The sequence below is a fragment of the Drosophila ananassae genome, assembly GCF_017639315.1.
Source record: "Drosophila ananassae strain 14024-0371.13 chromosome 4 unlocalized genomic scaffold, ASM1763931v2 tig00000066, whole genome shotgun sequence".
NCBI classification, from domain to species: Eukaryota; Metazoa; Arthropoda; class Insecta; order Diptera; family Drosophilidae; genus Drosophila; species Drosophila ananassae.
This window is the reverse complement of record NW_025319039.1, coordinates 574,662-589,296: the sequence shown is the minus strand read 5'-3', so window position 1 is coordinate 589,296 and position 14,635 is coordinate 574,662. Positions and strand designations below refer to the sequence as shown.

Here is a 14,635-nt window from a genome sequence, read left to right as displayed (position 1 = left end):
TCGAATATAATATCTTTATCCACTAGGCCAAGTATGTCTGTCACATTTTTAGTGGATATTGCACCATCTTTGCTATATAGCACTGCTTGATTCATCAAAAACAAGGCGTTACGCATTGAATTTCCAGAGTGTCGTGCAATTAATTCTAATGCTCCCTTTTCAATGGAATTGTTTAGGAATGGACTATCGATACATAGTTTATAAGTTATCCCATATTGTCATCTTTATATTTTCTATACCTACTAGCTTTAGAATCCACAATTTGTATGCACACACACACACCTATCGATAAGTTCCACAAATGTAAATTTTCTTAGTACCAATTAGACAGCGAAACTGACAAGAACATATTACTCTACAGTCCACTGCTCATTCGTCTTGCCGGTTGGGGATCATTGTTTGGTCCTTCGCATCCGGATTTGTTTTGTAGTTTTCTGTGCATTGGTTCTCATTTGTAATTGTTTCTCGGCATGGAGCAATTAAAAGCATTGACAAAAGGGCGCGCCAGACTCAAGGCCAATATCACACGGAGCTTGGCTTGGGCTGAGGACGCGCAACATTCGAACGCCACACGGGCAGAGGTGTCTTCGCGGCTGGAGCATCTCAACACAACATGGAAAGACTTCAATAGATTTGGTGATGAAATAGCTATGCTCGACGAAGTAGATGGCTATGTGGATCCGGAGCATGACAACATATTCTACGAGGAAAAATATCTAAGGGCGCATGCATTACTTTCGGCGATGGTAGGTACAAGACCTAGTCCATCAATTGGGAACAGTGAAAACGGCAGCGGCGTGCTGCAAAACAACGACGCAATAATAAGTTTGCTACAACAACAACAACAACTCTTCGAGCAGTTGGCGGCAAATCGAGCCACTGCAAACATGTCGAGACCTGAAGGAGGAGACGCCTACGCGGCGAATTCAGGTAGTGCTCAAATGGTAGGGGCATCAGCTCAAAGCGAATTGCCTAAAATTCAAATTAAACGGTTCGCTGGCAATTATTCAGAGTGGCCAGCTTTCAAAGACATATATGAGAGCACAATTCACAACAAGGCGAATTTGACAAATACGCACAAATTTCATCATTTGAAATCTCTTCTGATCGACGAAGCTGCAAATCTGGTACGACATTTGGCTATTACGGATTCAGCTTACAACACTGCGTGGGAGCGACTTAATGAAAGATATAATCGTCCACGGCATATCGTGAATTCACTATTGGAGCAGTTTATGAAGCTGCCAACAACAACAAGGTCGGATACAGCAACATTACGGAAGGTGTCAGACGGCGCCAATGAAATAGTGCGTGGTTTGGATGCCATAGAGGAAACAGGACGAGATTGTTGGATCATCTACTTGACGCTGGAGAAGCTGGATGCAGATACTCGACGCAGGTGGATCGAGCGCAGTGTGGAGACAGACTCACCCACACTGGAGGAATTCTTCAAATTTTTGGATGCACGTTGCGAGGAACTAGAGCTCAGCAAGCGTGAAACAATCGGAGGGAAGACTACAGCCTCAATCGGTGACAAGACAAGGAAGGTCACACATTCGCTGGTTGTACTTGAAGGAAACAAGTGCAGCAAATGTCATTCTACAGAGCATCGTCTGTATGGATGCCAACAATTCTTGGACATGTCAGCAGGACAGAGGTTTTCGTTTGCCAAGGAAAACGCTCTATGTTACAATTGTCTGAATTCTGGTCATGGGGTCAGAAAATGCAAATCTACGTTCAAGTGCAGACAATGTAAAGGTCAGCATCACTCACTGTTGCACCTGCAACGCACGCAACAGGCTATTGGAACAATCTCTCAAACTGGTGAGGATCAGGAGGATCCTAGCGCACACATCTCAACGGTGACTACGAGTCACATCGCAAAAGCAGAAGGTTCTGCAGCTATGGTATGTGCACAAGGCACTGCAAATTCACAACAATCAACTGGATGGAACAGGAGCACCTTGCCGACGGCCATGGTCAACGTTCGCAACGCAAAGGGAGATTTGGTTGCATGCCGACTCCTATTGGACACGGGTTCAGAACTGTCGTACATATCTGAGCGCTGTATACAAACACTTGGTTTGGCTCGTACGCCATCACGCATACTGGTTACGGGAATTTCATCAACCAAAGCAGACACTACAAGGGGATGCAGCACTATAAGCATCCAATCCCGTATTTCGCAAGATCAGCTGGTAGTCCAGGCTCACGTGCTTGGAAAGATTACGTCATCATTGGAAAGGCAGACCATCGACGCGTCTGTACTTCGAGTTTTCAACGATCTGCAATTGGCAGATTCGCAATTTAGCACGAATGCCCCAATTGACATTCTTTTGGGCAGCGAACACGTTTGGAGTGTTATAACTGGAAGAAAAATCTACGACGACAAAGGAAAGCTCATTGCTATATCATCAATTTTCGGATGGGTAATTACATCACTGCTTTCATCACGCGCATGCAGCGCTACGGCACTCACAACGACAATAGACATCGATGCTTATCTCAGAAGGTTCTGGGAGCTGGAGAGCATACAACGCAAGGCAGAAGTTCAACCTGAAGACGAGGAGGTGGAGAAACACTTTCTTGCAACACACACTCGAGACGAACAAGGCAAGTACATAGTGGAACTTCCGTTTAAAGTATCCGAAACACAATTCGCAGATACACTTCAAGGAGCGCTGCAGAGGTTCAAATCAGTTGAACGACGTTTAGCACAGAATCAACAATTACGTAACGACTACGTAAAGTTCATGAGGGAATACCAGGAGCTAGGACATATGCGAGAAATCTCACCGACCGAAATTCCCAAGGGTAGGAATTTCTACTTGCCACATCATCCCGTATTGGGTCGGAAAGTTCGAGTGGTTTTCGACGGATCACATCAAGACGCCAAAGGCATGGCGTTAAACGACACGCTCTCGATCGGACCGAGTATTCAGCGAGACCTATTTGCTGTGTGCTTGCGATTCCGTATGTACAAATACGTCTTTTCAGCGGACATAGTCAAGATGTTCCGTCAAATATGGGTGAGCGAAAAACATAGAGACTATCAAAGAATCGTATGGAGAGAGGATCCGTCAGATCCTATCAATCACTTCCAACTATGCACGGTGACGTATGGAACATCATGCGCACCATTTCTAGCAGTCAGAGTGCTAGAGCAACTAGCTGCTGACCATAAGCACGAGTTTCCGAACGCAGCAAAAATCGTGTTGGAGGACTTCTATGTCGACGACGTTCTCACTGGAGCAAATAGTGAGGATGAGCTGCTACGCAACAGGGACGAACTGGTCCAACTGATGTCCTGTGCTAACCTAGAGCTCGGGAAATGGGTATCGAATACCAAACGCATCAAATCGGAGGATAACACGGATTCCTCACAATCACCAGTCAAAGTGCTAGGGCTGCATTGGCACCCTGGAGAGGACACATTGGCGTACAATGTAAACCTATCGAAAGACCCTCGCTGCACCAAGAGGCAAGTGTTGTCGGATGTCTCACGTATATTCGACCCTCTCGGTCTATTAGCACCAATCGTAGTTCAATTCAAAATACTATTTCAAAAACTCTGGCTGTTGAATTTGAATTGGGACGACGAACTACCGAGCAAACTAGCAAACAACTGGCTCAAATGGCGAGCTGATCTGGACAACCTTCACAAGCTCCAGATACCGCGCTTAGTTAAAAGCGACAAACAGAGAATCGAATTGCACGGATTTTCAGATGCATCCACCAAGGCGTACTCAGCGGTGGTATACAGCCGAGTGGTTAACGACGATGGAACCATTTCGGTCGCCATACTTGCTGCAAAAACCAGAGTGGCACCTTTGAAGCAGCAGTCTTTGCCGCGCCTGGAACTATGTGGCGCACTTCTATTGAGTCAACTTCTGCAATCCATAAAAGCTGGACTAATGAACAACGACGTAACGATCTACGCATGGAGTGATTCGACGATAGTCCTGTCATGGTTATCGTATTTACCAGCCCAACTCAAGACGTTTGTTGGGAACCGCACTTCAGAAATCCTCGAAACCATCCCGAAGCATGCATGGCGGCATGTAGACTCAAAATCGAACCCAGCGGATTGCGCATCCCGTGGCTTGGGAGTATCCGAGCTCATTGACTTCCAATTATGGTGGAAGGGTCCTTCATGGCTGAGGGACCAGGAACAATTCTTGGAAAGGTTGAACAATACTCATAACTGTACTTCTCTTTCAGACAAACGCATACAAGACGAAGTCAAAACTACCTGCCTAGCTGCGCAGACGAAAGTCACGACGGACAACCCATGGGATAAGCTTCTCAATCGCAACTCATCTTGGCTGAAGCTTATACACACACTTGCTTACGTTTTGCGCTTCATTCATCGCATGAAGCACCCATCTTCGAAACAAACATCAAACTCTCTAACGTTCGATGAGATCAAGGCAGCAAGGATTCGGTGGCTGCAACACGCTCAAGCTGGTTTTCAACAGGAGATCCAGTTACTACGCGCAAACAAGGCTCTAGGGAACCAATCTCAATTGGTCAAGATCTCACCAATCATCGACAAGGACAACCTGCTAAGAGTAGGTGGACGAATCCAACATTCGCAGTTGTCAGCAGAGGCGAAGCATCAGCAGCGTCCTAAGTGGACCACGACAACCCCTAACATTTCGATCGGCAGCGTTGCGCTCGTCAAGGAGTCCAACACACCACCAGCATTATGACATCTAGCGAAGGTGATCGACACTTTCCAAGGAAAGGACAATAAGGTTCGAGCAGTCCGGATCATCCGGCTCAAAACCCGGCCAATAACGAAAATTGCGAAACTACTCAGTTCAGAAACCGTGTTTCAGGGTGGCCCGGGATGTTTAGGAATGGACTATCGATACATAGTTTATAAGTTATCCCATATTGTCATCTTTATATTTTCTATACCTACTAGCTTTAGAATCCACAATTTGTATGCACACACACACACCTATCGTTAAGTTCCACAAATGTAAATTTTCTTAGTACCAATTAGACAGCGAAACTGACAAGAACATATTACTCTACAGTCCACTGCTCATTCGTCTTGCCGGTTGGGGATCAGGAATAACTCTCTTTTTGTGCAACATCATTTAAACGTTCCACTATTTTAGCTACAGGAATGTTGTGTAAATCAAATCTTTGACAACGTGCAATAATAGTTATTGGTATCTTTTTTATTTCCGTAGTTGCTAAAATGAACTTTACACTAGATGGTGGCTCTTCTAGGGTTTTAAGTAATGCGTTAAATGCACTGCTAGATAGCATGTGTACTTCATCTATAATGTAGACTTTGAATTTAGAGCTTATAGGTGAATAGCAAATATCTCCCAGGATTACTTTAATATCGTCAATGCTAGTGTGACTTGCTGCATCGATTTCAATTACATCTGGATGGCTTGAATTTTTTATTGCTAGACAATTTTCACATGATCCGCAAGGTTCAAAAATTGGCCCCAGGGAACAATTCAAACATAAAGCTATTATCCTTGCAGTGGTGGTTTTACCAACTCCACTACTACCAGAGAGCAGTATAGATTGTGGGATTTTGTTTAAAATAAAAGCATTTTCTAATACACGCACTAATATATCTTGACCTACTAGATCTTTGAAGCTACTAGGACGATGTTTTAATGCTATATTCATAGCCTCGGATAAAACAAATAATGAAATAGGTATGCAACCCAAAAAGGTTCTGATATGGCTGCTTCATTTCTGATCTGACCAAATTACAGAGTTTTTGCCTGCATACCTTATAAAATATTATACTTTTTTTTTTATTTAGCAAGGTATATCCTATATTAACCTTAATAATTTATATGTTAGATCTCTTGCAACATTACTTTGGAGTAAACAACTGTTACCCAAAATACTCTTCTTCTGTCATCCCAGTGCTTGACTACTTGGATCCAGAAAACTTAATTTTAAATGAATACATCAGGCTGTTGTATAATAAGAGCTGGATTCCAGTGTCAGCTACTTGCATGACACCACCTGCTACGCAAACTTCTGTGGACTACAAAGAAAGTTCGTACAGTTGTAGGTCAAGCCATAGGGTAACAAAAAAAGGATATTGGGATAATAAAAGAGGAACATTATGATTTTATATCATTTTCCTCTTTGTCCATTTTCACGAAAAGTTAGAGCTCTTCTCAAAGAAAAAAAGTTGGGCTGCGATTTAGTGTATGAAAATCCATGGGAAAAGCGGAATGAATTTATGGAGATCAATCCAACCGGGCAAGTACCAGTATTAATAGATAATAACTTTGTAATAGCGGATAGTAATGCCATTTGTGAATATATAGAAGAGACTTACAATAGCAATGTCAAATTATTTGGTTCATCCACTATTATTAAGTCTAAAATACGCGCTCTAATCAATTGGTTCGATAACAAATTTTACAATGAAGTTACTAAGTATATTATGAATGAAAAAGTAATTACTAACCGCAGCCCTGACTCTAGATTTCTTCATGCAGCTCAGCATAACCTGCCTTGCCATATGGAATACATCGAACACTTAATTAACAAGAACGTTTGGCTTGCAACTGATAAGTTCACTTTAGCTGATATTACTTTAGCATCGCATATTTCCGTAATGGATTATGTAAGTAGTTTTCCATGGGAAAAAAGTAAAATTTTAAAAGAATGGTACTCCATTGTTAAATCAAAGCCTTGTTTTCGTGAGATATTATTAGAGAGAGTTTCCGGTTTAATCCCTCCTAAACATTACGCTGACCTTGATTTTTAACTTATGTTAGCTTTAAAGCTACAGTCATTCCTTCATCAGTTGGAATCAATATAGAGAAATATTTTTTTTCATCTGATAATCTATTATTAAACTCCCTCATAGCATGCCATGATTTTTCTGATACTTCTTTTGGAGGCGATTCTAAAAATACTGTGTTAAACAATAGAGTGTTATCTGCAACGATTAGCCCATCTTGTTTAATGTATGACTCTGCCCAATCTAAATATTTAGGATAACCACCTTTATCAGCATCGATAAATATCATGTCAAATGGTGCTTTTGCTGATAATTCATTAAGTTTTTCCAATGCATTGCCTTCTATTAGAGTAATTTTATCACTCAGATTAAAAGCACTAAAATTTTTTTTTGCTATTCTTGAGTATTGAGGGTTATTTTCTATTGTATATATGTGACCATCTTCCAGTAGAGCTTTTGCCATGCAAATCGACGAATAACCGTATAACGTGCCAATCTCAACAATACTTTTGATTTTATGGATTTTTATAAATAAACTTAATAGCTTTCCTTCTTCAGGGCTAATCTGAATATGTTGCTTTTTTTCAAGAATACAATATTCTTCTATTGTTTTATATTCTTTTGCAAATAGATTTCTTATGTATGACAATTTTATACTAAAATTATTACGCATATATTATAAATTAGGGAGGCTTAATTCATACACAATTTATAAATATAATAATATAGTTTGAAATAATAAAAATATTTATTTTAAGTTATTATTTCATAGTATAAAATTTTAAGTGACAAGGATTATTATATATTGTACTATAGTTAACTAGTATAATAAGCAGTCGATTATTGTGCTGGAATTAAAGAGATTGTTTATGCGCATTTCTCTTTATTAAAATATAATTTTTATAATCAATTAGAGGGGGTTATATGTCTTATACTATTGCTAGCGAAGTTGAAACGTTAAACAAAAAATCTAACAAGAATGAAGGGGTTATGTTATTAAATAATCCAGCTTATCGTGAAAAGTATAAAGAACGTTTTGATGAAGCTCAGAGAAAAGTTATGGATATGGTTCAGTTTTATGATGGAACAATAGTATTAATAGAGAATAAAATTGCTATGTATTACTACGCTTGGCACAGTAAAAAAAGAGAATTTGAGCGTAAAAAACAACAAACAGTCGTAAAAAACAATGACTCAGCATAGAGTCTTTTATATGGTAAGCTACAGTGGTATTACTTCACTATAGCTTTTCCATATAATTTATCTATTACATCAGTGAGGTATTTCAGCTCTTTATACCCTTCATGTTTAACTTTATTATGCTCTATATATGACTTACCATCGTTAAGCTTGATGAAAAATATTGGGGTAGCTGTGATACCAAGTTTATTAATTGCCAGTGATTTATCATTTATGATTTTATCCATAATTTTCTTATCATTAATGCATTGGTTAAATGCATCTTGCTTTAAGTTGCTTAGTGCAGCAATTCTTTGTAGTAAAGTCAAATCACTTAAATTGTAGTAATTCCACGAATCTATTGAGTTAAAAACAGCTTTGTTAAAATTAAAGTAGTCTTCTTGTTTTTCGTAGCAATGACTTAGCATTGCAGCCTTTAGCCCTCTGTAATCCAAAGGAAAATGACGAAATATATATAACATCTTACCTGTGTCTATATATTTCTCTTTTATTTTAGGAAAAACATTCTTATGAAAAAGAGAGCAGTGATAGCAAGTTAATGAAGCATATTCTATCATTAGAATTGGTGCTTTTGGATTTCCTAATAATTTATCATCGGGTAATAGTGATAGTAACTCCTTTGATGTTATTTCATTAGTTTCTTTTTGAATATGTTGGTTAACAACTGCATAAGAATTAACACTTATAAAAATTGATAAAAGCAATAGTCTAAAAATCATTACGATATAAATACTTAACTTACTAAAAAAATTATATATTTATATAAATAATGTCAAGGTAACTTTTGTTTAGCAAGGCTTTCAGCCCTGTCTTTAAATGCAGCAATTATTTTACTTTGTGTATATTTATATACTGAGTTTAATAGGGTTGAAAATGAGTTGGACTTAAACTTAAACTCTATATAAAACTTTACCATAGTTTTATTTTCATCTATGGGAATGAATTGCCATTTATTGCATAGATGTTTAAATATTCCATTTGATGATACAGCTTTTATCCAACCTTCATTTGTTCTACTTGGAGAAAGAAAGGTTACCTCTGATGTATATCTTCCTTTAATTCCATGAAAAGCTGCTAGAAGGTCCACAACCATTTGATTGTCAATTTTTTCTTTTATATAAACGGCTTTGCACCAAGGAACAAAATCAGGATACCTTTCAACATCAATTACAATTTGGAATACTTCATTAGGCGAACATAGGAAGGTACCTTGTTCTCTGTATTGATGAAGCATAAATTTAGTACCAATCAAAAAAGGATCCGTATCTACCGTCAGCCTTAGTAGATTCCTGAGACCTGAAGTTAAGGTGGGCATCGCATATTAGTTTCAACGAAACCAGCAGAGGCAATTCCCTTCTCTAGAAATTATCGCTCGGGAAATTTAACTTAACTCATAACGCATAGCACAGACCCCTACTTGAATTATAGATGATTTACACAGAGCATGTCTATAGGTATATTAAAGTCAGCGATTGTTATTTAATCTTTATTAAACTTTGCATTTTAAGTATATCTTATGAATATTACTAAAGTTTTAACTATTATTGTTTTTATTGTAATGTCTTCAAGTGCTTACACTAATTGTACAGATCACAAAATTTTTGTGCATACTATGAAACAACAAGTAGACAGCATATCTACAAAAGGAAATAGAAAAAACCTAGGGCATGTACACGAAAAGCTTCAGGAGGTCATTCAGAATAATGTTAACCTCAAAGAAATATCTCGATTTGTCATGGGAAAATATGGGGTTTTGACTACCCAGAAGGAAAGGGAAGATTTCTTAAGAGAGTATGAAGTGTATCTTACACGTTTGTGCGTTAAAATTTTATCTAAATACATGAGTAATAGTGAAATGATCATAATGAGTACAAAAGCAGTTGACGATGAAACTTGCTTAATTGGCACAAGGTTCTCTTACGGTGATGAAGAATTTACAAATATTGATTTTAAAGTTACTAAAAATCACAGTTCTTTCTTGATAAGTGATGTTGTAATGAGTGGAATAAGTATTGCTATTAATCAACGTTCTCAATTTAGTGAGAAGATTGACACGCATGGCATAGCAAGTGTGATAGGTGAATTAAAATGTAACAATAATCTATGATATATATGCCTCATTGGCCTAAGCCACTTGGTAGCAGGCCGAATGATTTTTCTCTTGATCGCATAAAAAGCTTTCTTAGTAAACTAGATAATCCCGAGAAAAAAGTGCCTCCCGTAATTCATATAGCTGGAACTAATGGGAAAGGCTCAACACTAGCATTTATAAGATATATAATGCAAGCAGCAGGGTATAAGGTACACGCATACACTTCTCCACATTTGGTGAATTTTAATGAAAGAATAGTTATTGCAGGCAGTTATATCGACGATAATGAATTATATAGCTTGTTAGAAGAATGCCGTGCCGTAATTGCAGAACAAGCTATCACTCTGTTTGAAGCTGCAACTATTGCAGCTTTTTTAGCTTTTTCTCGTCATAAAGCCGATATAACTTTAATTGAAGTGGGTATGGGTGGAAGACTTGATACAACAAATGTTATAGATAGTCCGATTTTAACAATAATTACTTCCATTGCACTTGATCATACGGAATATCTTGGCCCTACTATAGAAATTATAGCAGGTGAAAAGGCTGGAATAATGAAACCTAATGTTCCTTGCGTGATAGCACCACAAGAAAAATCTATAATGAACACGCTAGAATACCACGCAATAAATAAGAAATCTCCCTTATATAGAGGAGGTTTTGAATGGAATTGCGAAAAACAAGATAACAGGATGGTCTTTCAATCAGCTATTCAATCAATAGAATTTTCTTTGCCGTCTTTAAAGGGTGATCACCAAATAATCAATGCAGGAAACGCCATTGCAGCATGTAGCATTTTGAGTGGAAAATATGGATTTGACATTGGAGAAGAGGATATCACTTCAGGTTTACAGTGCACTTATTGGCCTGCACGACTGGAGCGTATAAAAGAGGGCAATTTAATTTCTTTATTACCAAAAGATTGGCAATTATTTTTGGATGGTGCGCACAATAATGAGAACCGTTTAGTTAAACTTATGGTCACCATAAACGATGGAAAGAGAAGGAACAAAATATGAAATTTCCTGCTGCTGCTGTGATCGGTAGTGATCCTGCAACGATTATTGCTGCAGTAACTCCAGTGCCAGAAACATTGTCAGAATACCAATTTGCTGGACTGCTGCGAAAGAAGCCGCTTGAGCTGGTAAATTGTAAGACTATTCCACTTCAAGTACCAGCTCACGCGGAAATCGTTCTGGAAGGCTATGTGAGTTTGGATAGATATCAAGACGAAGGGCCATACGGAGATCACACCGGCTACTATAATTCTGTTGAGCAATTTCCTGAATTTAATATTACTGCAATTACTATGCGTAAAAACCCGATATATCTTAGCACTTTCACTGGCAAGCCACCTGATGAACCATCGATTCTTGGTGAAGCACTCAATGAAATTTTTGTGCCCATTCTTATCAATCAATTTCCAGAGATAGTGGACTTTTATCTGCCACCGGAAGGTTGCTCATATAGAATAGCGGTAGTGTCGATAAAAAAATCCTATCCAGGGCAGGCAAAAAGAATTGTTATGGGCATACTTTCCTTTCTAAAGCAATTTTTATACACGAAGTTTATTATCGTTGTTGATGATGATATAAATATACGTGATTGGAAGGAAGTGATGTGGGCAATGTCAACAAGGATGGACCCTGTGCGTGATACAATCATGATAGAAAATGCACCTATTGATTATTTAGACTTTGCTTCCCCTGAAAGTGGACTTGGAGGTAAGATGGGATTTGATGCGACAAATAAAATCCCGCCTGAAACCAAACGAGAGTGGGGAAAGAAAATTGAGATGAGTGAGGAAATAGTAAGGAAAGTCGCGGAGAAGTGGGAGGAATATATGGACTAGACTTCTTGCATAAAAGCAGAAAAAAGTTTGGCGTTTTTTATAATGCCGCATTAACTGATAATTGTGCGTCACAGTGCCCTTTTTTTGTCATCCTATAGCTATACCGCCGCGGTATCTCTTAGCCGCTAACAAGTAGTGGGATGACGAGCTTATCGTCATCCTGCCGCGAACCGTCATACCGCCGCGGTATCTCATCAGCTAACAAGCAGCGGGATACTTAGGGATGACGGTTGTTGTTTAGCTGTAAATATTAAGAAATTTACCAAATGAAAAAAAAGGCAAAAGAAGCCCTGGGGTTATTATCCGCTTTAAAATATTGGCGTTTTTTATGTTTTAAACTTGAAACTAAGATATGTAAACGCTATTAGCTTCCTTAAAATTTACATTAATGCCTATTTTGCCTAAACTGAAGCGTCTTTTCCAATTTTTTCTAGCATCAACTCAGCAGCTTTTTGTTCAGCAATCTTTTTACTAGAAGCGCATGCAGAAACTTTACCATAATCTTCTATGCAAACTGATATAGTAAATTCAGGATTGTGCGCTGGTCCAGTTTGTTTTACAAGCTCATACTCTGGTAAAGGCAATTTGTTTTTCTGAGTCCACTCTTGCAGTGAGGTTTTAGGATCTTGAGGGGGGTCAAGCATGCCTTTAGCTAGCTTTTCCCAATATTGGATAATAAATTTTTCAACATTTTCAAGCCCGCCATCAATATAAATTGCACCTATTAGTGCTTCAAGCGAGTTTTCTAAATTTTTTAAGTTACATCTCCCTCCATTGCAGCGTTCACTATTATTCATGATGATAAAGCTGCCTAATTTTATTTCTTTAGCAACATTAGCAATGGTGTTGCCACAAACTAAATCCGTCTTTCTTTTTGCCAATGCTCCTTCTTTTTCTTCAGGAAATAGTTTAAACAGTGTGGCAGATACAACCATATTCAAAACACTATCGCCCAAAAACTCTAGTCTTTCGTAGCTTACAATCTGGTTTTTGCTATTCCTTTTATTTACGCTTGGGTGAGTTAGTGCCTCTTCTAATATTGCATAATTTGTAAATTTATAATCAATGATCTTAGATATTGCATCATTCAAACTCTTCATACCAATTATTTAAAAGAAAAGCACTTTCTACCACCTTTATACCAGAGAATTAGTTTTATTTTATTAAAATAATACCACCAACTTCCAAAATTAATGTATACAACCCACCACCTCACTAATGTTACTAAATCCATCTCTCCTTATTAGTTCTGCAAGTTCTAGATTAATTTTGTTTACAACTTGAGGTCCGTGGTATATGAGAGCAGTGTACAACTGCACCAAAGAAGCTCCTGCCTTTATTTTTTTATATGCATCAGCACCACTTGAGATTCCTCCGCACCCTATCAATAATATTTTGCCCTTAGTAAATTTGTACATATCGCCCAATAACTCGGTTGAAAGTTTAAACAGCGGTTTGCCACTCAACCCACCACTCTCATTATGGTGAGAATGCAGATTATCTCTACTTACCGTAGTGTTGCTTACTGTTAATCCGTCAATCTTATATTCCAACGCAAGCTCAGCGATATTTTCTTTCGTTTGCTGATCTACATCTGGTGAGATTTTTAATATTATTGGTATGGATTTAGAATTATCAATTGATTTTCGGGTTAGAGTTACGGATTTCAACAATTCCGATAATTCTTGCTTATTGTGCAGATTGCGTAAATTAGGCGTGTTTGGGGATGAGATGTTCAGCACTATATAATTGCTCTTTCCATATACTATCTTTATTAAGTCAACATAATCGCTGATTTGGTCCTTTGATGTACTGTTTTTTCCTATGTTGATGCCAAAAATGCAGTCATCAAGCTTGGTTTCACCTATTTGTTTAAGAAAATAGTCTATTCCTTTATTGTTAAATCCCAATCTGTTAATTACCCCTTGATCTTTAATTAACCGAAAAATTCTTGGCTTTTTGTTTCCATATTGTGGATTACGAGTTACAGTACCAGTTTCAATAAACCCAAAACCAAATGAGAGCATAGGCCTTATAACTTCTGCATTCTTGTCAAAACCTGCAGCCAGACCTATGGGGCTTCTGAGCTTATTACCAAAAAAATTCACACTCAAAGATTCTGGTAGCTCTATAGGATTCTTATAAGGCATTTTCTTTAATGCCATAATTGCCAAAGAGTGAGCAACTTCGGGCGGTAGTAAAAATAGTAAATTACGTTTGTAAAACACTTTGCTTATTTTTAGTTTATTTTTTACCATGAAACGCTATAAGAGTATAACCATAACTTGAAAAGAAATTGATTTTACTATGGACAAGCTTTCTCTATAGGTTACACACTTAAAGCTACTGTTAACTTTTACTAGATATAGAGAATGAAAGAGGCCGGGACCGGAATTGAACCGGTATAAAAGGATTTGCAGTCCTCCGCATAAGCCATTCTGCCACCCAGCCGTTTTTTATGTGTAGATATCCATTATATCTTTTAGCATAGATAAAGCCTCCTCCCTTTTGCGTTGAAAAGTGTTACGTCCAATGATTGAACCATTACCGCCACCCTGCTTAATTTCTTTCGCTTCATTGTATATGTTATCTACTTCCTTCGATTCACCACCAGAAAAAACTACTATTCTTTTCCCTGCAAAACAAGACCTTTTAACATATTCAATTCTTTTAGATAATGATTCAATATTTTCTGTTTCTATTTTCTCCCTTTCCAAATATTTAGTTGGAAGTTTTACTTTTATTATAT

At 38.0% G+C, this 14,635-nt stretch overlaps 1 protein-coding gene and 1 non-coding gene across 2 annotated transcripts; one reads left to right on the top strand and one right to left on the bottom strand.

Annotated features, from left to right (window-relative positions):
- The first annotated feature begins 470 nt into the window (after positions 1 to 470).
- On the top strand, positions 471 to 4,712 carry LOC123257816. Its single transcript, XM_044717799.1, has 3 exons — positions 471 to 746; positions 1,233 to 3,504; positions 3,619 to 4,712. The coding sequence occupies exons 1-3, from the start codon at positions 471 to 473 to the stop codon at positions 4,710 to 4,712; spliced, it is 3,642 nt and encodes a 1,213-aa protein (XP_044573734.1).
- Positions 4,713 to 14,265: 9,553 nt separating this feature from the next.
- On the bottom strand, positions 14,266 to 14,337 carry Trnac-gca. The gene has a single exon. It is a non-coding gene; the product is annotated as a tRNA-Cys (tRNA).
- Positions 14,338 to 14,635: the final 298 nt, after the last annotated feature.